This window comes from Sinocyclocheilus grahami, unplaced genomic scaffold, assembly GCF_001515645.1.
Source record: "Sinocyclocheilus grahami isolate Dianchi unplaced genomic scaffold, SAMN03320097.WGS_v1.1 scaffold726.1, whole genome shotgun sequence".
Taxonomy (NCBI): Eukaryota; Metazoa; Chordata; class Actinopteri; order Cypriniformes; family Cyprinidae; genus Sinocyclocheilus; species Sinocyclocheilus grahami.
In genome coordinates, this window is record NW_015505905.1 from 171,161 (window position 1) to 196,092 (window position 24,932).

Here is a 24,932-nt window from a genome sequence, read left to right on the forward strand (position 1 = left end):
GTGTACTCCTCCTCTCACCCTCACTCTTCTTCTGACTCCTTCCATTTTGGTTGAAGGCAGGTGAACCTACCTGCTGCATTTTTATAGTGCTTAAACCTGATTGGTGTGTCTACAATTTAGCAATCTGATGGCTGTGTTTAACAGATTGGCTCATAGGTGTGGTAATTTGACAGTCAGTGCTTTGGAATTGCAAGGAAGTGACATCATGATATACTTCTGTGTCTGATGTATACAAGTGTGTTTAATGCTTTGGGAATCACTGTGTGTAATGTTTTGCAAATAGTGTGAAGCTGACAATGTGCTTACAGTTGTGCAAATCTAGCCTTGTGTTTTGCTCCTTGAGTGTAAGGTTTTGCTAATTGTTGGAAAAGTTTAATTTTAGTGTGTAAGCAATCGTAAAAAACTGTAATCAATACAATATAATTTTTTCTGTAATGTTCTGGATGCTGTGTTCTCCATTTTTCTCTATAGTATTTGATTGACTCATGTGTGTATGATCTGAGAGCACTGTTTGATTTTGAGTACAGGTGAAATGGTTTTGCAGTGATTGTTTGATTTTGATGGAAGAGTCAGAGGTTTCGTGAATTTAGTTTGAATATTTGGATTTGTGTTTAAGGTTTTGAGAAAATGAGTGATGTTTTCAAGAAATGCTTTAGCGATTCAGAAAAACTGTTTTTTATGTATATATATATATATATATATATATACAGGTGCATCTCAATAAATTAGAATGTCGTGGAAAAGTTCAAATATAATGTGTGTGTACTTGTTTATGCTACATTGTGGGGACCAAATTAGGGGTTAGGGGATTGGACATGTTGTTTTGTCAGTTTAAAATCAATAGAGGTCTATGGAAAGTCCCCACAATTCACAGAAGCAAACGTGTGTGTGTGTGTGTGTGTGTGTGTGTGCGCGCCTGTTTATGCTACATTGTGGGGACCAAATCTATGGAAAGTCCCCACAATTCACAGAAACGTGGGGGGGGGGACTTGATCATGTTTAATTAGAACCATTTCATTTACACTGGGTTACCACTGTGATGAAGAGTGGAGATTTTGCTTAGGCAGGTATAAAATATGATTTGCAAAATAAATATATGGTCTATAAAGGTTCATTTTGTTCTGTGCATACTGTACCACCCCTTTAAAACCTCTGCTAACAAAAGTTTAAAATTACTGACAGTCAGAGAACAAGACAAATAATACAAGTTAAACTAAATGGCAATGAAACTAATCAAATCCCCCATATGTTCCACACATTTCCAACAGATGTGAATATTTAATTTCCACAGGTACGATTTCCTTCACACTTTAGCTCAGACCTGAAGGATCTTCTGCGCAATCTGCTGCAGGTGGACCTCACAAAACGCTTTGGCAATTTGAAAAATGGAGTCAGCGACCTCAAAAACCACAGATGGTTCGCTACAACAGACTGGATTGCAATCTATGAGAAGAAGGTGTGGCCTTTTGTTTTTTACATTCAGGTTTCAATTTAATAACTGCCTCTTGGGAACTGCTCTTTTGTAAGCTAGTGGATTTTTTTAAATGATTTTACAGATTGATGCTCCCATCATACCAAAGTGCAGAGGACCTGGAGACACAAGTAACTTTGATGAGTATGACGAGGAAGACATCCGGGTCTCGGTCACAGAGAAATGTACAAACGAGTTCTTGGAGTTTTAGGATTTCTGTAAAGGCTTTAGTAGAAGGTTGTTTTGTCTTGTTATGCATCTTCAAAGTTGAATCCAAGAACATCACAATTCCTTCCACAGTGCTTTATTCAAAGAGATTTGGAAATTCAAGTTCCAAGTTTCAAGTGTAGTCTACGGCAGCATTAAAAAAAAGTGATTTTTTTTTTCACTTGTGTTACACATTAAGGAAAAGTAGCCTATATGTTCCGTATTAATACATGAGAAAAACTCAATTATTATGTTTTAAGTGTGTGTGCACGATATGTGGAATATGTGTGCCAAAGAAAGCGATTGGTTGTTCAGAAATATCAAAAGATGAAGAAAGTTTTTCAAAAATCAAGTAAAATATCTCCTTAAACAGTGGTAATATTAATCCTATATGATCCTGATATTCCATATAAAGTCTTGAATGGCACTGAAACGTAATGAAAAGATGCCTTTTGATATGTGCACCTTCTTATATGGACCGTGTGAAAACTTTTATTTTTACGAAAAATTGTATATCTGCTGTAGAGATTATGATGCCCAATTTTGGGACAACTTATTTTGACACTGAATAAAAGAAAATTATTTACATTGCTTTATAATGTCCAATGCCTTTTGTCACGCCTGTTTGTCTGGGAGTACTGTTGTGAGTATAATTGTAAAAGATGCTCATGTTTTGTTGTTGTTTTGAAAGCTAAATCTCTGATGACATTAGCATGAGAAACTCTGATTGGTTAACGTATAATGCAGTGCATATATAAAACAGCTCTGGATGCCAGTTGGTTATATATTCCACAATACAGTACAGGTAACAGCTTTGTCCTATTCACCTTATCTCTGCGCAGGTCCCATAGTTCAGTCGCAAGGCCTCTCATGCTTGATTGCATTATGTTGCATGTGCATTTATTAATTTGACACAAACTCATTCAGTGCATCCTACACATTGTGAATAAACAAAAGCTATCAAAAGTATTGATTTATCATGTGCAGTAATAATACAATTTCAGTCATTTATAATGGAAGAAAGAAAAGAACACTTTTTAAAATGTAATAAACAACTTTTTTTGTTTTTCAGCCTGTTTTTGTCAAATAGTGTTTTTTTTAAATCATCTTTAAAATCACCAGGCGTGATTAGGGAAGTATGATTCAAGATTGGATTTATCAGGTGACTGCAATGTTTCGTAAAGGCTATAAATACAAACATTTTTGTTCCAAAGAAAAGAAACATTACATTGCAATTTTGTTTTTACTTTTTTAAAGATAATTGTGTTGGTTTTAAAATATGGTTAATTGTGAATTTACTCATTGTATCAAAAGTATTGATTTATCATGTGCAGTAATAATACAATTTCAGTAATTTATAATGGAAGAAAGAAAAGAACACTTTTTAAAATGTAATAAACAACTTTTTTGTTTTTCAGCCTGTTTTTGTCAAATAGTGTTTTTTTTAAATCATCTTTAAAATCACCAGGCGTGATTAGGGAAGTATGATTCAAGATTGGATTTATCAGGTGACTGCAATGTTTCGTAAAGGCTATAAATACAAACATTTTTGTTCCAAAGAAAAGAAACATTACATTGCAATTTTGTTTTTACTTTTTTAAAGATAATTGTGTTGGTTTTAAAATATGGTTAATTGTGAATTTACTCATTATATATGGGAAATGTAAAAAAATTATAATTTTACTCAGAAGAAATAGGATAGGTCACTACCTTCACACATTAACAGAAACAAGATGTATCAAATCAAAAAAAAAATTAAAAGCTGTTCAACTGTCCGTTGTAAGTAATGCATGTTAACAGCTTGTCAAGATGCTGATTTACCTTTTTTCTTTATTCATTTTTCTTGATGTAGGCTAACTGATAATTGCTATAATTGCATGTTCATTGTTGAAGAGATTTGCAACAAGATTGTGAACAACTACATTTCCCATCGTTCGAGACTACATTACCCATAAAGCCCCGCGCCTGCATTGGTCGGATTGTGCTTGAGGAAAAAAAGCGTAATATTGTTCCAATGATCGAGAATCAATAACATTCAAACCGTCTACATAAAACATCTGTTAAATTGGTAAGATACAAGCTTTTCATCCAAATAATTGGAAATTGTCGTTTTGTTTTCTCAGAAAGACGGCAAATGTCATAAATGTTGAGTTAATGGAAGCTAGCTAGCTAATGAGTTTATCATCTGCTTTATTAATCATCCCACTGTCGAAATTCATCATGAAAACACTTGTAATATATTAAATGGATATTTTGATGATCCAGTACTTCTGTTTAGCCAGACAGAATACAGCTTCAGTGACAGATAACATTTAGTCTTGCTATAAAAACTATCATACGGCATTTTTTCAATTATTAAAAATCAAGGACACTTTATTTACAATAAATTATTAAATACCTTATTTACAATTAAAAATCAGTTTTTTGCTTTAAGAATTATGGCTGTCATTTGGTTAATCGTGTTTCTCTTCATAGACACCGAACCTGTCAAACCTCAAATGCTTATTTAATTTCTCATAACTGTGATGTTTTGCTCATTATATTTGCTCAAGCTGTTTTGCCAATTTAATAGCTGTTTATTTCAAAATAGCGATGATAGTCGTTTTATAATAATGACAGTAATATTAATATATTTTGTTTGTTAATAATAAATATATATATATATATATATATATATATATATTATTTTTTTTTTTTGACAGATAACCTTAGTGTTTGCAATGCATTTAACAGTTTCGCATGTTTAACATTTCTCTCTTGTCTGTTTTGTGGTCCTAAACTTTTCGGTTTGTCATCTTTTTGATTGCTCAGATCTTTTATTATTTTGCAGAATCAATTCTCTAAGTTTATTCATAAACTTGTGAAGATTTCTGGAAGATGGGGCAGCTTTGCACCGCAGGAGACTGATGAGGAGGGAATGAGCAGGACATGAGGAAACAACTCGACACGTCTAATGGAATAGAGCTCTCTGACATACAGGTGAGCAATAAATCAGATTAATAAGATTATTGTTGTTCATATAAAAACAGAGCCTCTGTTATGCACCTCAAGAAATTATTTAGAATTTGCTTAAACATGACACAGTTTATTGAATTTTAGTAATGCATTTCCCATACTGTAGTATTTCTTAAAGGGGTCATATGATGCGATTTCAATTTTTCCTTTCTCTTTGGAGTGCTACAAGCTCTTGGTGCATAAAGAAGATCTGTAAAGTTGCAAAGACTAAAGTCTCAAATCCAAGAGATATTCTTTATAAAAGTTAAGAGTCAACCACGTTTACCTAAAACGGCTCGTTCCAACACGCCCCCACATGTCTACGTCACTATGTGGGAAGATTTGCATAACGCCGCCCAAATGTAGTATTGTTGACGCTGCAGCCATGTCCTGAAGACGCTGTGTGCTTCGATGTGAAAGTGAAACTACTTTGTTTGGTCTTCCAAAAGAGGACGATATCCGCTTCGTCATGCCTAGAGCTGATCTGGATGGGTGCCTTTTTATTTGACTTTTTTTGGCCTGATGCATGCAACACCCGCTGAGCGGCAAAAACACTCTTGTTTATGCTGAAAAACAGTGTCGTCTTGGCTTAAAAAAAAAACTCCCATATTCTTGTGTGCTGTTACAGAGATTTGAGAGTTCTCTGGACACCTATTTTAGTGGTATTTTACAGTAGATTTAAAGAGTTGGTTCACCCTAAAGTGAAAATGACTCTCCCTCATGTCGATTCAAACTGCTTGATTTATATGGATTTATTTTATGATGTCTGTATGCACGTTTTGAAGTGTCAGAGTTCTAATGGAGGGAGAAGAAATCGCTCAGATTTCATTAAAAATATCTTCAATTGTTTGAATTGAGATAGTCTTATGGGTTTGGAACAACATGAGATTGAGTAAATTATTTTTGGGTGGAATTATGCTAATGCATCAGTGAAAACTTTTTCTGTCCCTAACAGTTCTGTGGAGAATGGGCAGCTTTCTGATCCAGCCCACTGGGCCGTAGCAGATGTGGTCAATTATTTTAAAGCTACAGGGTTTGAGGAGCAAGCCAACGCTTTCCAGGATCAGGTAGGAATTTGTTGTCATAATCCTAAATCTTATTTGCTGCACCTTTTTTTTTTTATATATATATATATATATATATATTTCTACATCCTAACTAGATTCAGAGTTTCTTCTGCTCATCAAGGCTGCATTTATTTGATCAAAAAATACAGGGAAAAAATTTAATATCGTGAAATATTATTATGATGTTGTAAAATAAAGATTTTCTATTTTAATATACATTAAAATCTAATTTATTCCATTCTAATATGCTGATATATTATCAGTGTTAGAAACTGTTGTGCTGCATAATATATTTTTGTGAACCTGTGATACTTTTTTCCAGGATTCTTTCATGAATAAAAAGTTCAAAAGAAGAGCATTTATTTAAAATATAAATATTGTCTAAGAATATACACTACCGTTCAAAAGTTTGGGGTCAGTACATTTTTATTCTTTCTTTTTTTATTCAGCAAGGATGTGTTAAATTGTTAAGAAGTGATAGCAATGATTCATATTGTTAGAAAATATTTCTATTTTTAATAAATGCTGTTCTTTTTAACTTTTTATTCATCAAAGAATCCTGAAAAAAGTATCCAAAAGTTTCCAAAAAAATATTTGGCAGCTCAACTGTTGCCAACATTGATAATTCTAATAATAAATCAGCATATTAGAATGATTTCTGAAGGATCATGTGACACTTTATACTGGAGTAATGGCTGATGGAAATTCAGTTTTTGTAAATATTTCTACATACTAACCAGATTCATATGATATAATAGTCTGAATATATATATACTGTATATATATATTTTTTTTTTTGCTTATTTAATAATTTAAGTCATTTTGGAGAAAACTTTGAAATGAATAAATGTTCATAACAGAAAAAGCAATAGACATTCTTGTCTATAACATTCTTGACTGAACGAAATAAGTCATTATTTTTCCAACCATTAGAAATGCAGTGACATTTTATCCTTGCATTTCTCCCGAACATTTCTCGAAAGGTCTGACCCCCAGTTCTCAACAAAAAGAATGTACAGTAATAACATGGTTTGTATTTACATTTTTGAGGCAATAAATTATTTGTTGAGCTAATCTTTATTATGTATGATATACTTTAGATCTGGAATATTAAACTATATAACTATAACTACATGCCTTTTTCATGTTTATCTCTCATTTATCTGATCAGTGGAGCAGTGCTTCATCATTTTATAAGACAATCACGTTATCAATAGATAATATAATTTTATTATTTATCTCCTGTCTTTTTTGCTCAACTTTCCCCGACAGGAAATCGATGGCAAATCCCTTTTATTAATGACTCGAAATGACGTTCTGACCGGACTGTCAATAAAACTGGGTCCTGCACTGAAGATCTATGAGTATCACGTCAAGCCTCTCCAAACCCAGCACTTAAAAGGTAACGTCTCATAGCTGCTGCAGCCACATGGACGCATGGAAGACAATCACAGCAGGGGCGCAGGGTAACTGCACGCAGAACTAATACATTTTATGCATCTTAATAAATAAACATGGTGAATTTATTGCTTTTAAGGTCTCATTCTGCTGTACAGGTATATTTACTGTTTTTAGTTTACCTACGTTTAACATGTTCATTCAGATTTTACCTTCACTTCGTGTGCTTGTACATAAATCATTATTGCTTTTAAGTTTAATAACGGGATCTGTGATGAAAAATGGCTTGAACTAAAATTGAAAGTTTCTGTGTACCGCATGAAGTGCTTTTGAATGGAAATGAGAGGGAGGTTGCCGCCGCAGTTGTGATTTTTATCGGTTTGTTGATGTTTATTTTTCCTTTTGGGTTTTCTGGTTTTTAATAGATAAAAAGTGTGTTGAGATAAAGTAACCGCACAAATGATCAAATGTCTGAAAACTATGTATTTGCTGTGGTTTACAGCTATAAAGGCTCAACGCATTAGGGCTTTGTTTGCAGGAATCCTGTCAGAATGACAGTGCTTTGTGCTGCTATAAATTCTGTTTATTTATTTCATTCTGTAACTAACAATGTGATTCCTGATGAATTGGTGAATTGTTGTTTTTGAAAGCCAGCACAACACTGTAAATCTGCAGCGGTTTGGGGTACAGGGTGTTTTAAAAGATGAAACAAAAGTGAGTGTAGACTGCAATAAATGGTGCTTTTTCAGACTGCTAAAAAATCCACATCCTGGTCCTCATTACAGTGCTATGTGACTTCCTTCCTTTTGTGTGTATGTGGTATTTGATTAATATCTAAAAAAAAAAAATGGATCATTAAATGTAATAATCAATTTTCCACTTAAAACCAATCTCCTTAAACAATGAAATCCCAGATATGTTACATGCATGTTTATCCGATTCAGTTTTCTTTCTTTTTTTTCTAAACTTGATTCCTTATTATAGTAAGGTGTGATGATTTTAATTGTGTTGTTTACTCCAAAAACACTGCTGTAAACACCTTTCAACTCCAGACAAACTGAAATTTTATTCAAATCTAAATTAAAAAAAATTATAAATGAATTCAAACAGAAGTTATGAACACTTACACATTTTTGGACTATATTTATTAATATATTTATCTGAGATGAGAATGATGTTTTCATTTCAACAGTTTTCTATTTTTTATTTTACTTGTGTGATTACACAAAAAATACATGTTTCTAAGTTATAAATTAAGTTTGTTGAATGTTTAGACAGATAATCATGCCTAACTTGAGATTGCTTTTACAGGGTTTATTTATAAGATGTCTGGTTTGTGAATGTTGTATTTCTTTTTCTTTACATTTTGGCTCGTGGTTTTCTGCGTATAGTGCCTGTGATGTTTCCTGATGGATTATCAAGCGGAAGATAAACCTGAAATGAAAGCACAGCAACACATTGTGACGTGAATTTAAAATATAAATACAATCAAAGCAACATCATTACTTTATTATCTCTAAGTTGGGATAGCAAAACATCCTTCTCCTGCTCCTTTGTGTGGTTTGTAAAAGTTTGGCAATAAAGTCATTTTAAGAGTAGCAGTCTCACAAGTCCTGATTTTGTCACAGAGCCTGAAAACTCTAGACTTTGTCCTTTGTCAATAGAGAAGTATATTCAGACCGATCTGAACTGATAACCTCTGTTTGACTGACTCTTTTTTCCAATGGATTTCTGTCACTCACCTCATCCTTGTTTGAGAGTCCAATCTTTGTCATGTCAATGACAAAGTAATGCTGATTCGGCATAGTTATCTCAATTTCTTCAACCTACGGGATCAAAGTGATGACGAGACTTTTTGAGTTTTTTTTACATTTACTTTCAAGTATACTTATAAATGAGTAACCGAAAGCAATAAACCACCAATAACTTAAGTATGAACAATAGTAATGCTTACCTTAGGAAACACTATTAACTCAAATCTAATGACTGAATGTAAATGTAAAGTCACACAAAACTGAAATCGGTTTGAGTTACCTGCGGAATTCTGTCAAGCACCAGAACTTGTGTTTCATACAGAGTTTTCTGAACAGAAGGAGAGTATTCCCCACGATCGTAGGGTCCTGCAAATGTCTGAATGATGGTGTCCTTAACAGTTTTCCTACAAGGAAATTGTCATTACAGTAAGCTATAATACACAGTACAGCCTGTAATAGAACATATAACATATCATGTGCTATAGAATGTCTAAATGTTTTGCATTTACCATGCAGCATCAAACGCCACATTCACATGAGTGTTGTAGCGCCATCTTGCATAAACAGAAGTGCAGAAGAATCTGTCCTTTGCATCTGTCAGAGTGGTGAAACGGTCCCGTAGGAAGCCTTCAAATCCAGACTGAGTAGTCTTCAGTACCTTCATATCTTTTATACCGCTGTGAACTACTGGAGTCACTGATAAAAAATATATATATACTTGCTGAAATAAAGCAGGAATATACTTTCCCCTTAATACTTTCAGACCACCATCACTAGTTCAGAATCTCATTTTTACTCACTACTCAAATGTTGTTCTACCTCACAGAAGTGCCTGGCCTCTGGGCAATGGATGAAAGCATGTGTGTGCTCGACTCCATTCTGTTAAACATATATTAATAATATTTTGGGTATTAAATATGTGTTAATAAGCTATATGATGCTAGTCAATAAGTATTACAGTGTAGTTAATAAAATGTAATGTATTTAATAAAAATCAATTCTATAATTTAAACATTTATCAAACAAAATGGCATCTGCAAATAATTCAATGCTAGAGCATGCTTTTCTGTTGTTGTTGTTGTTGTTTTTTTTTCATTTATCTTTCAGTGACTGGTGTCAAGGTGATTTTTAGTGGATGTTTGAAGTCAGATCCATTTAGGCCTAAGTTGGCTAGTCCAAGCACCAGAGTTACTACAGGTGTAGTCAGCTATATGATGCTAGTCAATAAGTATTACAGTGTAGTTAATAAAATGTAATGTATTTAATAAAAATCAATTCTATAATTTAAACATTTATCAAACAAAATGGCATCTGCAAATAATTCAATGCTAGAGCATGCTTTTCTGTTGTTGTTTTTTTTCATTTATCTTTCAGTGACTGGTGTCAAGGTGATTTTTAGTGGATGTTTGAAGTCAGATCCATTTAGGCCTAAGTTGGCTAGTCCAAGCACCAGAGTTACTACAGGTGTAGTACATCAAATAAACCCAGAAAGTTTCCAAAGTTATATCAGCTATCCCATGGGGTGCCTCAGGGTTCAGTTATTGGTCCCCTTCTCTTCTCGACATAGACCACCTCACTCAGCCCAATAATAAAAGTAAACAGCTATTCCCATCAGTGCTACACAGATGATATACAGATGTCATTCCAACCTGGCACTATCTGGCACTATCTCAGATTGTATTTCTGCTTGCGATTCAGGCATTTTGGCCTGGGTGAAGGGATGCCACCTTCAGCTTAACTTTGCAAACACAGAACTCCTGGTCAGCCCAGCTAGACACTTCTTTTTAAAGACACTTTTAAAATAATAATAATAATTAAAATTAGTTATTTATTTATTTATTTTATAAACTTTTCTGATCTTCTCTAGCTTTGGATCTCTTGCAGTACCGTGGGTATTGTTGGCTTTTGTATAATAAATTACTTGTGATGTTCCTCATTCCTAATTGTTTTACTAAATTACTAAATACTTTTTGGGAGTCACTGTATATATTCTGCTTTAGTGGTAACACAACACCTTTTCCAGCCTTTTCCAGGGAACTTCATCAATGTTGACCCTCACTCTTGTGACATGATTGAACGCTGTTAGGAAATGTTCGCAGATATCCAGGGCAAAGCCCTCAATGGTCTTAATCTGCAAGACAAGAAATATCCTGTGCTTTGAGGCATACCATCATGGCTTAATTTAACAAAACATTAACTGTTTAATTGCAAGACGACTTAACTTCATTTAATAATCATTTCATAGAATACATTAGACATTCTTGTTAATTATCTAAAGTAATGTTGGTTGGCAATCACTCTAAAAATGCATATGTAGCTGTTTCTACTTGAACTGTGGTAGTTATATTAAATATTTGACTTCTAGGCTAATTTATAACATGAAGTACCATATTATGTAACAAAAATTATTTTTACAATGTAATTTGTGTTTGCTTTCATTTATATTTGGGGAAGACAGTTATGAATATACTGTAGGTAAAATAAGTAAGGTGCAGGGGCTAAACTAAATGAATAAAAGGACCTACTCCTTTTAGTTTGGCGAGAGCGTGTTTAACAAAACATTAACTGTTTAATTGCAAGACGACTTAATTTAATAATCATTTCATAGAATACATTAGACATTCTTGTTAATTATCTAAAGTAATGTTGGTTGGCAATCACTCTAAAAATGCATATGTAGCTGTTTCTACTTGAACTGTGGTAGTTATATTAAATATTTCTTTAATACTTCTAGGCTAATTTATAACATGAAGTACCATATTATGTAACAAAAATTATTTTTACAATGTAATTTGTGTTTGCTTTCATTTATATTTGGGGAAGACAGTTATGAATATACTGTAGGTAAAATAAGTAAGGTGCAGGGGCTAAACTAAATGAATAAAAGGACCTACTCCTTTTAGTTTGGCGAGAGCGTGGACAGTGTTTTTGATGGTGTCAGTGGGGATGATATCAGAGTTGTCTCCTGTCAAGTAGTCTTTGCGCGTCTTCAGGGTTAACTGAACGTCTGCAATCAGCTCAGTAATATGGTGATGAATCCCTTCACGGCGAATGTGAAAAACTTTAACCATATTCTTCCCATAGCCTGTTCTCACAAACTCCACATTCTACATGAGATATGTTATTAAATAATATTGCAGTTCAAATTCATTTTTTAAAGAGGCTGGTATGCATCCACACACATACAGTATGAATGAAAAACAAATTTCTTTACCTGATTTGAGGTAGTGGCCATGACTGTAACTGGAGTTACTGACTGCAACTGTGGTTGGAGGTGGTTTTGGAGGGAGCAAAGGGTTTTGCTGAGGAGGTGGTGTCACATACCAGTTTTGATGTTTTGGGTCCAAATGATCAATGATCTGCCCCACCTCCATAAACCTCTACAGAGATTTTGATTTGCTGAAAGCCCTCCAAAACAAGCCACCTCTCCTCACCTACTAATGTCTGCCACATAAAGGTTTTGAGGACTCTCAGTTTAGGTGTCTTGCGCATATTGTATAATTCATTCAAAGAGCAAACATTCACCGGGATAACGATGAAACTATTGCATTTCAAGCATTTGCTGTGAAATCATCACTGATTATACTTAAGTAAACATAAGAATAACATTTATATTGTTAGTAATATTTTAAGACAAACACTTACTGGGATGAAACTTATACTTCATAATCAATAATTTTTTTTAAAGAAAAATCATGTTTAATTGTAGCAAATTTGATACATGAAGTTCCCTATCGCTGCTTCACTCGTACCCTATCGTCTTCTTGCTTAAGACGCTATGGGAAAACTCAATTTTCTCAGATGACTGAAGCCTTATCAATAACGCAGTGTAACTGCACGGTCATTGGATCGTGCAGTAAATTAAAAACGAACCAATGGCAACGAAGCCCACCAGAGCCCACCAGAATGGGCAGGGCCATCTGGCTATGTAAGCGGGCATTTCGCCATAGCATCCTAAGATTTCTTCTCCTTCAGCGACGACTGCAAGATCTTCGCCCTACGAGACTCGAAGCCTTCGCCGTGAACAAGCCTCGCAGCGGATCTAGACCCCTTCCTGCTTCCTGTCTTCCGGTCCCCTGCTGCCATCCGGCGATTTCTCTATTAGAGCAAATTACTAAGAGCAAATTTTCTCTGCATTGTTACAAATGCAGCGCTGTTATTGTCGCTCCTGCACGCCGCTGACAAACACTACGAGTGTGTTTCATGCTTGGGCACCACCCACGCTGAAACTGCATTTACTGAGATGGAATGTCCTCATTGCGAGGATATGAGTCTTGCCTCTCTACGCACACGGTTAGCTTTCTTTTCAGAAAGCGACTCTGCCCCTCGCGCCCTCCTGCTTCCTTCCTCCCAGAAACCTGTGAGGAAAAAGCAGCGGGGCAGAGGAACTCGACGCTCGGAGACCAGTGAGCCCACACCGGCTGAGCCCCCGCATACCTCCCTCTCTCCTCATAGAGAGGTTTCTCCTGTCAGTTTCGCTCACCCGGACCGGCTGGGAGCGATCTGGTCTCATTTGGTGGGAGCGATTGCGATGACATGGACGACAGAATGTCTCTGGCAGCTTCAGATGCAGAGGAACTGTCGGGCTTGTCCAACGACCCCGCCATCTGCACAGCCCAGCGCAGCCAGCACAGGCATGGATGCCGAACTGTTCCGCGTCCTGTCTAAAGCTGTGGAGGAGCTGGGTTTGGAGTAGTCTCCTCCTGAGAAACCCACCCGCAGCTGCCTGGATGAATGGTTCTTGCCGGGGTGCCGTCAGGCCCCTTGTCAACGGGCTTCACCATTCTTCCCTGAGGCCCATTACGAGATCACCAGATCTTGGTGCGCCCCCTACTCCCTGTCCGTTTCGCTCACCCGGACCGGCTGGGAGCGATCTGGTCTCATTTGGTGGGAGCGATTGCGATGACATGGACGACAGAATGTCTCTGGCAGCTTCAGATGCAGAGGAACTGTCGGGCTTGTCCAACGACCCCGCCCCCCCGCCATCTGCACAGCCCAGCGCAGCCAGCACAGGCATGGATGCCGAACTGTTCCGCGTCCTGTCTAAAGCTGTGGAGGAGCTGGGTTTGGAGTAGTCTCCTCCTGAGAAACCCACCCGCAGCTGCCTGGATGAATGGTTCTTGCCGGGGTGCCGTCAGGCCCCTTGTCAACGGGCTTCACCATTCTTCCCTGAGGCCCATTACAAGATCACCAGATCTTGGTGCGCCCCCTACTCAGCCCGCTTACGTGCCTCTTCTTCGCCCTTCGAAATGAGGGCGGTAGTCGCGCCAGAACGTGCACTGGCCATTCAGCAGGTCACGGCCTCATTCAAAATTGGAGCCTCTCGCCCTCTCAAGGCATTTCAAAAGATGCTGGGCCTCATGGCCTCCGCGTCTCCAGTACTTCATTTGGGCCTGCTTCACATGCGGCCCCTTCAGTACCGGCTGAAACCGCGTGTTCCGCCCCATGCCTGGTGTCTCAGACGCCTTTGTGCCAAGGTGGGCCATAATCTGGACATCCTGGCCTTACAGGCCCGGGTCCTGTCTGTATAACGGGCTCACTCTTGTCATATGGCAAACAAGTGTTTTCTGGCGTTAGCCTTCTTCCTGTACGCTCTTGGCCCTCACTGAGTTCCGAGGCTGTACAAAAATTATCTTGGCACGATTACTCAAGGCCGAGCTGACCTCTAGGAGTTTGGCCCTATTGCCTCCTTTTCCTGCAAAATACTTTGTCCCTCTGGGCCCCTTTCTTGTGCTTAAGGCAAGTTCAAGTATTGTCGTTCCTCTAGCATAGCATGGCGGGATTGTACTGGTTCCCCATAGCGTCTTAAGCAAGATGCAGTACGAGTGAAGTATCGATAGGGAACGTACTCAGTTACTAACATAACATCGGTTGCTGGCCGTGCTATGTAGCTGACTCAGTCGTCGCTTCAGTCGAAGTAACCTGAGGATCCTATGCCTGTTTATATAAGGGCCTTTCGCACCGCAGGAACCTTTTCATAGTACCAGAACTAATTGTGGAACTACCCCCTTTTCGGCGTGTTCGCACTGCCGGAACTGGGAGCGATTTTAGTACCGGACTGCCTTTTTCGAGAACCAAATTAGCTCCTACTCCGGAGCAGAGTCTAACCAGCACAACTGGTACTAATCGTGACGCAAGTAGACATTGATTGGCCAAACGCGTATGAAAACGCCCTCACCCGCCATGATTTAAAACTCCGTGTAAACATACTGTAAGCATGTCAACTTACTTCGCAAGTATGGAGAACAGAGATAGATGGACGGACGCTGAAGTGAAGGCACTTGTAGCAAATGTAGCACTGCCAGTTGTCGTTGGAGATTCTTAGTCCTCCTTCCCGTTCTTTCAATCGCTTTACGTATACGTCGACTTTCCATGTCCATTATTGTGAAACCCGTGAGACACAACAAAACACAGCTCCGATCACAGCGTCCTCCATCCTCCTGTTGTTAATGCACAAATGACGTCGCTGTCGACCGGCTTACGTCACTTCTTAATACACACTGTCGGTGCGAATGCAACCCTTTAAATGGTACTGGACAATAGTTTGCGCAAAATCGTCCCAGTACTTTAATACCGTACGTTTAGTTCTGAAACTAAAGCGGTGCGAAAGGGCCTATAGCCAGATGGCCCCGCCCATTCTGGCGGGCTTCATTGCCATAGGCTCGTGCAGCTCCGCTATTACACAGTTACACTGCGTTATTGAAAAGGCTTCAGTCATCGGAAAAACAGGTGTTTTCCCTGTAACGTCTTAAGCAAGACGCAGTACTTGTTCCCATATCTTAGGGAACCGAGGTTACGTAAGTAACCGAGTACTTTTTTTTTTTAAACATTCGTTTATCTCTAAATTATAAATTTATTGCACTGCATTATATGTTTTGCCCACCACAAAAACTGTTGACCATAAAAACGAAGCATTTAAATATCATCTTAATCATATTATTGGGATATATAGAGTGACAACTAATATTTCTATGCATTTTATGTAAGCAGTATTGCTGTGCTGTTATAAAGAGCTTGATTTACATTATCAGAATATCTTCTTTGGCCATATGGCAACTGCACCAATAAATCAAATTTCCTCCTCGAGTGTGAGCTATATATTTAATGTTGCTGCAGATTACAGTACTTTCACTTTTCAGTCCAACAGCTCAGTCTATGTGCTTTACGGTGATGTTCCACCAGAACTGAAGAGCCAAACAAAATATATCGATTTTATAGTAGTTTTTATATTATATTTAATATAGAATAAATATATTAGACTCTGTCAAAAGTTTAAAAAAAAAATTACATACTTAAGACTCGTATTTCATATGTTAGACTTTACAGAGTTTATTCATAAATAATGAATTTACGCTGGTAGTGGAGTAGATTTTAACATCATCACTCATATTACTTAATTTACCGACTTTTACAGGTTTTAGGGAAAAATTCTAGATTTTTAAACAACCAGATTTTCATTTCCCCAGTCCCTGCTATATTCAGGCCGCTTCTCTGTCACTAGATTACAGCTGCATGATGTCGGTCATAAGACAAACTTCCTCTTTTTGACATTAGAGCAGCTATTTTGACTTCACAGCTTGGAATATGATAGAAAGCGTCTCTCTCTGTTTTTATTTAAGCAGGAAATACAGATGTTTTATTCAGCGATCAGAGATGTTAATGTTGTTTCGACTCTCTGTGTATATATTGTTGTTTTTTATCAGTTTCTCAGAGGCAGTGATATCCTGTTTAAATGAGGATGGTCAGCCTGTTGACTGGTAGGATGAAATCTTTGCTTTCGGGTTTAGGATTAGTTTATGAAAACATGTTTGACAGTTGTTGTTGAAATCAATATTATAGCTATTGTATGCACTGTAAACTGTTATGTGCATCATATTATTCAATGTTTTATAGTATTGTAACTCTCACATATTCTTTTAAAAGGTTCATTATTTACAAACTTCCCATTTACAAGATGGAAGTTAAGGGAAGTGGAGTGGATTACATGTATCTGGATCCATCCGTCATGGATTTTCAGATGAGTAAACATACAGTCAACAGCAGTAAAGGAGCTTTAGGTAGAACACTGACACAGCTTTACTCCAGATATACAGTAAGATGCTCTTTGAATACTAATATATTACTAATATATATTACTGTAACAGTTCCCACAATGTTTAGGACTGTTACAGAAGTTAATTAAAAGACACTTCAAATCTTTCCAATTTATTTGACAGATGTTATACTGTAGTGTGCATCAATAACACTACTGTCACTGAACATAGATGACTGATCTTTCATTTTTCAGTCCAACGGCTCAGTCTATATGCTTTACAATGACGCTCCACCAGAACTGAAGTACCCAAGCAAGTATGGACATACAAAAGGTGCATTTATGTGTGACAATGTACAGTACACACATTTACAGATTCCAACAACAATTTTAGATTTTGTTGTTCACTTAATACTGTCCTTTCACTTTTAGTTATGGCACAAAGGCGATGCCTAATAAGTCATGTTTTGTAAAAAAAAATGGCATAAATGGTTTAGTACAAGTTTCTCTCTCTCTCTCGCTCTCTCTCTAACTTGGCTGTGAAGCAAGTGGGCATTATTGCAGTAAATGTATACAACGTATACACACATTTACAGATTCCAACAACAATTTTAGATTTTGTTGTTCACTTAATACTGTCCTTTCACTTTTAGTTATGGCACAAAGGCGATGCCTAATAAGTCATGTTTTGTAAAAAAAATGGCATAAATGGTTTAGTACAAGTTTCTCTCTCTCTCTCTCTCTCTCGCTCTCTCTCTAACTTGGCTGTGAAGCAAGTGGGCATTATTGCAGTAAATGAATTGGCTTATTCTTGCTCTTCGCATACCCTCAAAACCAATTGATACATTAAATAAGCAAGATTTGAAACTTGTAAATATTGTATCCAACTGTATGGGGTAATTGGATTGTCATGTATATGATTTTTTGCAGGCGTGCTGATGTTTGACCACTCTCAGGGATTTTGGCTCACACACAGTGTTCCTCATTTCCCTCCATTTCCAGAGAGAAATTACAGTTACCCATCTACAGGAAAATACTATGGCCAGACTCTGCTCTGTATTACATACAACTATACACAGTTCCCTCAAATATGTGAGCACATGCAATTCTTATTATATAGGATATGTTTGATTTAAAGTGTGGTATAATTTATTGCTCACTGTCTGAAATAAGTATTACTCTCTTTTAACAGCATGGCAGTTAGCATATCTTAATCCACGTATGTATAACTGCTCTGTCCCTATGGCATTTCGCCCAGACATTGCAGTCATGGCACAGATTTGTGATGGTAAGACACCTGCCATTAAAAACAGAAGAAGTCTGCAGAAGCTGAAATCAGTTCGAGGACAAACTTTTTTCAGTTTTGCCAAATCACACAACTATGTGGATGGTGAGTGCTCTCAAGTTCAGAAACTCTTCTATATATTCAGGCTGATGGTCCTACAGCAGTTTATTGACATTGCATTATGCCAAAGTACCATTTACATTGGTTATGTAACCATCCCAGCGTGCAAGGCTCAAGTTCAGTCCCTACATGTTTTTCACATACCACTGTATGACCATTATATAATATGAACTGTCTTTTTCAAGACACAACACTAGACAATATATTATTACAATGTTACATAGTATGTTATTTCTTATTTCTTATTTCTTACTATTCCCATCATGATACAGTAGGCTAAAAGCTAGTGATCTATAATGTGATTTTATCATTGTTCCGTCATAATTTAATCCCCATCATTCCCCAAATGATTAATCGCATTTGATTTTCCTTCTGTGAAACACAAAACTAGAAATCATGAGATTATTTTTCTATGCAAAAGCAATAAATGAGGACTGCGAGTTTCTTTCCTCAAACAAGCACCAGTTGCTTTCGAAGAAAGAAAGAAAGTTTTTATCATTTTATGTTTGTTTTTTTCCAAAGCTGTATCTGCTTCAGGAGGCTTGGTAAATGGCAAACAAGTTGTGTCAGTCCTTATTCATTGTAATTGTAAAATTGTCAAAATTTTGTGGTTTTTGTGTTCCGCAAAACGTAAAAGTGAGTAAGTGATGAGAGGATTTTTGGCTAAACAGTTTCAGGTAAACTATTCCTTTAACATGAAACAGAGTTATAGGTTAATAAGAGTATAACTCCTCTACAGATATTTACACCGGTTGGGTGGCTCAAGCATTGGGGACAGATCTGCTGGTGGAGTCATGGCTGCACCAGGCACATCGGCTCCCCTCGAACTGCTCTCTTCCCCGGCACGTGATGAACATTGACAGAGTTTGTCTCCCAGGACCGCAGATGTTCAGAAGCTATGAGGATCATTCAAAGTGGTGTGTGTCTTATGCATTCAAAGACCAGTGGACATGTCTGGGGGACTTGAACAGAGACAGTGGCCAGGCTGGCAGAGGTGGTGGGCTGATATGTTCTCAAAGCTCAGTCATGTATAAAGCTTTCCGTCAGGCCATGGCTGGGTATAAACACTGCTGAAAAATACCTTCAGTACACTGAACAAGCTCCAGACTTTGGAGCATGCATTAACCACTGTTGAAAACCCTGGTTACACCAGTTTTAGCCTATGCCCAGATGCAAATATAAAAGTTGATAAACATAACAGAAACAAAACACACGCACACAAAATGGTAAATTTAGGCTGATGATTGTGGTGGGCATCCAAACTATAAACAAAAGAAAAACTTTTCATTTTTTAAACCGAGTTTTAACATTGTTTTATTTTGTTTTGAACCTTTGAAACATGTCATTCCAAACCCGTATATGTTAATATGTTTTGCAAAACACAAAAGAAAATACTTTGAATAATGTTGGCAACCAAACAATTTTTTATCATTGACTTCCATTGTAGGCAACACTGTAAAGAAATATTTATCACTGGAGTGTTTAACAACCAGTGTTGGGGGTAACGCATTACAAGTAACGCGAGTTACGTAATCTGATTACTTTTTTCAAGTAACTAGTAAAGTAAATTTTGTCCCATGTCTCAAGAATGACTGTTAACTGAATGTGCACTCTTAACTTCAGCCAATCAAGCATTATATTATGATATTATGATAATTAAGCACTATTTAATGATAGAACTAGTGATTAGAACTAAAATTGGTAACCATAAATGAATGCATGCATATTTGTCATTTTAACTGAACTTAGGACTGGTGGTGGTGTTTAAGATATTGTTGGTCATAGGTAATAGTAATTATTATTAAAAGATACTACTACTATTATCTGCTGGGTTCATGAATATTAATCACGTTGTCAGCGTTCGCTCGAACTGATTTGCTGAAATCAAAACGGGGACGGTAATAGATGAGCGCCAGCCAACGAGAGCTGTTCGCGCATTAGCTCCGCCCACTGCCGAGAAACCGGCATATCTTCTGCTTGTTCTTAAAAGCTGAATAATTCTAAATGAACTCCGTTATTTTGACAGGAAAATACAACAAAGAATATGGTTTACATGAAGCGCGTCGACTGAGCCGAGGTATGCAAGACTCTCGCTCTCTCTCTTTGCATGTGTGAGAAACGGGGATTGAAATGAACTTTTTCACTCACCAGCCAATTTGGCTACTACATTTTTAAGTTATCGGCCATTCATAACTTCTACTAGCCAAAAACAAAAAAGACAAATAAACCAACAGTTTGAGGCCGTCTACACTGGGCGTGACAAAGCGACCTTTGCAAATCATTTTGTCAGTACTAGGGGGTGTGCGATATTGACAAAATATCTCAATATTTTCTGTGATTTTATCGATAAAGATAATTAGACGATATTTTGCTGAGTGTGTTATTGTGCTGATATCTTAAGGACTACCGTGGACAGCTGACTGCTAACGTTTTTTATATTCTTCATATTCTGTGTGGTCAGTTCACAGCAGTGATAGAAATTAATCTTTTCCAATAAGTTTAAATTGATTTTTAACTTTTTTGGGCATTCTTTCCTTTTATAAAGCCATTTTTTTCTAAAAGTGTACATCATCTTTTGAGTCAAATGCTTACATTTAATCAGTCAATTATAATAATAATACATTTAGGCTGTTACTAAACAAATTAAATCAGTATCAATAAAATGAATCTTTGCAGAAGTTGCATATGAAGTGGCATTTAGATGCGTTTACACGTGTTAATGCAGCTTAGAGGGACGTGGAATGCTTTAAACTGCAGTTACAAATGCATAACAGTTTATGGCCCCTGTTAACTTCCATAGTACTTTGTTCCATACTATGGAAGTCAATAAGGAGACCAGCAACTGTTTGGTGACCATCATACTTCAAAATATCATCTTTTGTGTTCAGCAGAAGAAAGAAACTCGTACAGGGTGATGATGACGGTAAGTAAATAATGACAGAATTTTCAGTTTTGGGTGAACCATCACTTTGAGACCAAGTAAATCTATATCACAGTTTCTCTGTGAAAACTATTTCTTTTTAAAGTAAAATCTTGTATTATAATGATATTATGATCTATATGGTCTAACATTTTTTTTTATTTAGTAAAGGAATAAAAAAAAATCTTTTATTTTTTTATTTATTTTTTTTTTTTAAACCACGTCATGGTAAAAATGTTTCATTGTACAATAAATTATTAAATTGAGTTTATCTATTACATCTGCTTGACATTATTTTTTAATGCATGCAATGAGGCTTTTCTATTTTTAAAAGAATGTTTTCTTTGCCTCTGAGGCCTCTCCATGGTCTATATATGATAGCATGGCATCTATATTCAATGGTGCCTCCAGAGAATATTTAATGGTGTGGCCAGAGGGGCAGTAAATATCCTAAGTTCGAACGCAAAATCATACTCACTGAGAAAAAAAAAAGGTGGTAACCTGCTTTTGTTGTTTGTACTTAGATGTAACCCATAAAAATTACTTCAGTTGATGTAGTTTGTCAGGGGGATATAGTCAAATTAAATGATTTCATTGACTTGCACACCACTAGTAAATTTAAGTGTCACCACATAAAGCAAACTATTTAGGTTTTATGAAAAGAAAAAAACTAAAACTTTTGTAGCATGCACTGTAATAAAGCATTCACTGTTTCTGGAGATTACATGTGTAAGTACATTTATTCTGCCACTGTGCATTGAATGTCTTGTGAAGTACATACTTGTCGCTTCAGATTCTCAATTCCATTTGGTGAAAAGCGAATATATTAGTATTAAATTACGATAATTAAGAATTTAGTTGTGGTATGTATGAAACCATTCAGTAGTGAATGAAAAGCAATCATTTTTAATTCAGTTAAAAATAAAGCTGATTATACTGTATATGGAGAATACACTTTGAAAGTCATCCGATTTCCTGTTTGGCGTTACGGGGATTTAAAGACTTCGGTTTGACCTGGGGTGACTAGCTCTGAAATGAGAAGGAAACTAAAACATGATTAACTTACTTCATGTGTGCTTGCTTCAGTTTTGTCATTTTATTTTTCAAAGTGATTCTCTTGTGATCATGCAGTACGATTAAATTGCATGCAAAAGCGAAGTGGAGTTTGAAAGGGAAAGTCGAAGTGAATAAATACTGTATGGTTACTGTTGAATTTGTGTAAAATATACTTTTTTGTGTAAAAAAGTCCATGTTTGATAACTGTATTATTCTATATCAAATATGGATGTAAGGGTCATGGCTATATGTAATAACGTATGTGTTAACCTATATTATATAACCTATATTAGTCAATGCTTCTAGAAGTAAATAACATTGTTATTAGAGGTCGACCGATATGTTTTTTTTTTTCTCTGGCTGATGCCAATATTTAAAAATCAAGGCAGCCGATGGCTGATATATGATGCCGATATGTTTGGCCGATTTTCTTTTCTTTTTTTCTCCCCTTCATCTCATAAAAGAGAGTTTGAGTAAATATTTATTGCAAGGTACAAGATAGTAATAGTAGTAGCCTAATTCATAGTAATTGATACATGGCTCAAAACAGTTCTGAAGCATTCTTTTTGTTTATGTTTGCTATAAAAATGTCTGATGTCATATGCCTGATGAAGGTCAGTAGACTGAAATGTTGCTTTTGTAAATAAACTTCAATATTTAGCAAGGATTGATAGTGTGCAGTAGGGATGCACCGAAATGAAAATTCTTGGCCGAAACCGAAAAAGAGGAAATTAAAGTAAAATCTTGTATTATAATGATATTATCTATATGGTCTAACATATTTTTTTATATAGTAAAGGAATACCAAAAATTTTTTTTTTTAAACCACGTCATGGTAAAAATGTTTCATTGTACAATACATTATTAAATTGAGTTTATCTATTACATCTGCTTGACATTATTTTTTAATGCATGCAATGAGGCTTTTCTATTTTTAAAAGAATGTTTTCTTTGCCTCTGAGGCCTCTCCATGGTCTATATATGATAGCATGGCATCGATATTCAATGGTGCCTCCAGAGAATATTTAATGGTGTGGCCAGAGGGGCAGTAAATATCCTAAGTTCGAACGCAAAATCATACTCGCTGAGAAAAAAAAAAGGTGGTAACCTGCTTTTGTTGTTTGTACTTAGATGTAACCCATAAAAATTACTTCAGTTGATGTAGTTTGTCAGGGGGATATAGTCAAATTAAATGATTTCATTGACTTGCACACCACTAGTAAATTGTTAACTGTAAAACTTTAACAACAACAAATGCACCAAGAATTGCAGATATGCAAAGTGGATAATAAATATTTAAACACTAGACAAGCCCATTCTACTTTGAGGTAAAGTGGCAGGTTTTTCTTGATGAAAAGTAGCTTCTCTGCTTTATCACAGTGAAGTCCGTGTTGATTATGTTTGCTGACAGACACCAGCGTTTCCCACAGACTTGCAAATGCAAATTCATTCTCTGCCAGCAGGAGGCGCTGTTGGAACAGGAGATATAACGACTGTAATTTAATAAGCGCTTCGTTCACAAACGTTACTTTACCAGAAACACTGGACACTGCTATAAGTCAAATGGCCATAATCTAAGTGATGATAAAAATAAGAGTTCAGACATATTACACAGCCTGCTGCTCATAACTGCTTAAGGGGCCATTCACATGTCACGTCTTTTGGGCACTCAAGTTCGTTATTTCAAATGTAAACGCACGTTATGCGCGCTCGTGGAAGCGACGCGGTATGACGCACTCGTTTTTTCCAGGAGCGCAAGCTACAGAGCGCTTTGGAAAGAAGGAGAAAGCGGCGCACCTAGTGGTTTCCACGCTTTTTTAGGCGCGACATGTGAACGGCCCCTAAGAGTGAACTGACCACTAGCGATGACATCGTGGAGGATATTGTCGGACCCACAGACACATTTCATGAGGAAAGTCAGGGCCGCTGCTGGCCAAATGGGTGCCCTAAGCAGAATTGTATTGTTGTGCCCCCTCCCCCAAATATTTTGGAAAAAAAACTAAACAAAAAAAAACACCTACTATAGGTGTCAAAATAGAACTTTAATAAAACAAAAGTAAATAAATAAATTGTAATTGTATTATTTACAAATTACAATTGTAGCTCTACAGCAAAAAAAATTTACAAACTAAAATTACACACATTAAAACCTTTTCAAAGATTAAATATGATCAAAATAAACAATTGAATAAAAAATCAACGGCAGTGGCTATTTTCACTATTTTTAAATAGCAATGATTCTATTTACACTATAATTAAAATAGCAGGTTTTCTGCTATTTATACTACTTATTGCAAATAGTGGCAATTATCTGTACCTCAGTATTGTGGTAAATTATAAAACGGTATGCAAAAATAACATTTTGAGTTTAAATTAAATTATAATTTTAATTCAAATTTAAAAAATGGATGTTACCTTATTGGGACAATAAAGCCCTCCCTACACCTACCCTAACCCTACCTGATACTTTATTTTAAACTTTTCGATTATTTCCTTCATTTTTATTAAAAATAAATGCCTTTCCGATGCGATATGAGATTTGAAAAGGGAAAAAAAAAAGTTTGGCAAAAGGCGGCTTCGAACTCTGGTCGATCGTGTCAAAACAACTATGGCACACGCTTTACCATC

The 24,932-nt window shown here is 36.3% G+C and overlaps 4 protein-coding genes across 4 annotated transcripts in view; 3 read left to right on the forward strand and 1 right to left on the reverse strand.

Moving 5' to 3' along the window:
* LOC107560415 (cAMP-dependent protein kinase catalytic subunit alpha-like) overlaps nt 1-2,289 on the forward strand; it is a 13,300-nt gene extending 11,011 nt beyond the window's left edge. Inside the window, exons 6-7 of the mRNA XM_016244595.1 lie at nt 1,292-1,456; nt 1,557-2,289. Coding sequence (XP_016100081.1) covers nt 1,292-1,456; nt 1,557-1,682 — 291 coding nt within the window. The 3' untranslated portion in view covers nt 1,683-2,289. The remainder of the gene's footprint in view (nt 1-1,291; nt 1,457-1,556) is intronic.
* Nucleotides 2,290-5,574: 3,285 nt separating this feature from the next.
* Nucleotides 5,575-7,898, forward strand: LOC107560416 (sterile alpha motif domain-containing protein 13-like; the record flags this gene model as incomplete). The annotated part of the gene is made up of 2 exons (XM_016244596.1): nt 5,575-5,739; nt 7,012-7,898. Coding segments are annotated over 2 exons (309 nt in total), but the record flags the coding sequence as incomplete, so codon positions are not given.
* A 538-nt stretch (nt 7,899-8,436) lies between these two features.
* LOC107560424 (uricase-like) lies at nt 8,437-12,210 on the reverse strand. Its single transcript, XM_016244605.1, has 8 exons — nt 12,106-12,210; nt 11,786-11,998; nt 10,906-11,022; nt 9,692-9,770; nt 9,401-9,587; nt 9,172-9,295; nt 8,880-8,963; nt 8,437-8,571 (listed from the first exon to the last, which is right to left on the reverse strand). Exons 1-8 carry the CDS (start codon nt 12,124-12,126, stop codon nt 8,497-8,499), a joined length of 900 nt encoding a protein of 299 aa, XP_016100091.1. The 5' UTR covers nt 12,127-12,210; the 3' UTR covers nt 8,437-8,496.
* A 4,308-nt stretch (nt 12,211-16,518) lies between these two features.
* On the forward strand, nt 16,519-19,650 carry dnase2b (deoxyribonuclease II beta). Its single transcript, XM_016244604.1, has 6 exons — nt 16,519-16,648; nt 16,815-16,983; nt 17,179-17,257; nt 17,854-18,015; nt 18,116-18,313; nt 19,068-19,650. The coding sequence occupies exons 1-6, from the start codon at nt 16,545-16,547 to the stop codon at nt 19,400-19,402; spliced, it is 1,047 nt and encodes a 348-aa protein (XP_016100090.1). The 5' UTR covers nt 16,519-16,544; the 3' UTR covers nt 19,403-19,650.
* The last annotated feature ends 5,282 nt before the right edge of the window (nt 19,651-24,932 follow it).

Coding starts and splice junctions, on each gene's coding strand:
- dnase2b (XM_016244604.1), top strand. CDS start 16,545: ATGTTAATGTTGTTTCGACTCTCTGTGTATATATTGTTGTTTTTTATC. Junction 17,258..17,853: donor CAAGTATGGACATACAAAAG/GTGCATTTATGT, acceptor GATTTTTTGCAG/GCGTGCTGATGTTTGACCAC. Junction 18,016..18,115: donor TACACAGTTCCCTCAAATAT/GTGAGCACATGC, acceptor CTCTTTTAACAG/CATGGCAGTTAGCATATCTT.
- LOC107560424 (XM_016244605.1), bottom strand. CDS start 12,126: ATGGCCACTACCTCAAATCAG. Junction 11,999..12,105: donor TGGCCACTACCTCAAATCAG/GTAAAGAAATTT, acceptor TATCTCATGTAG/AATGTGGAGTTTGTGAGAAC. Junction 9,771..10,905: donor CCTGGAAAAGGCTGGAAAAG/GTGTTGTGTTAC, acceptor TATGTTTAACAG/AATGGAGTCGAGCACACACA.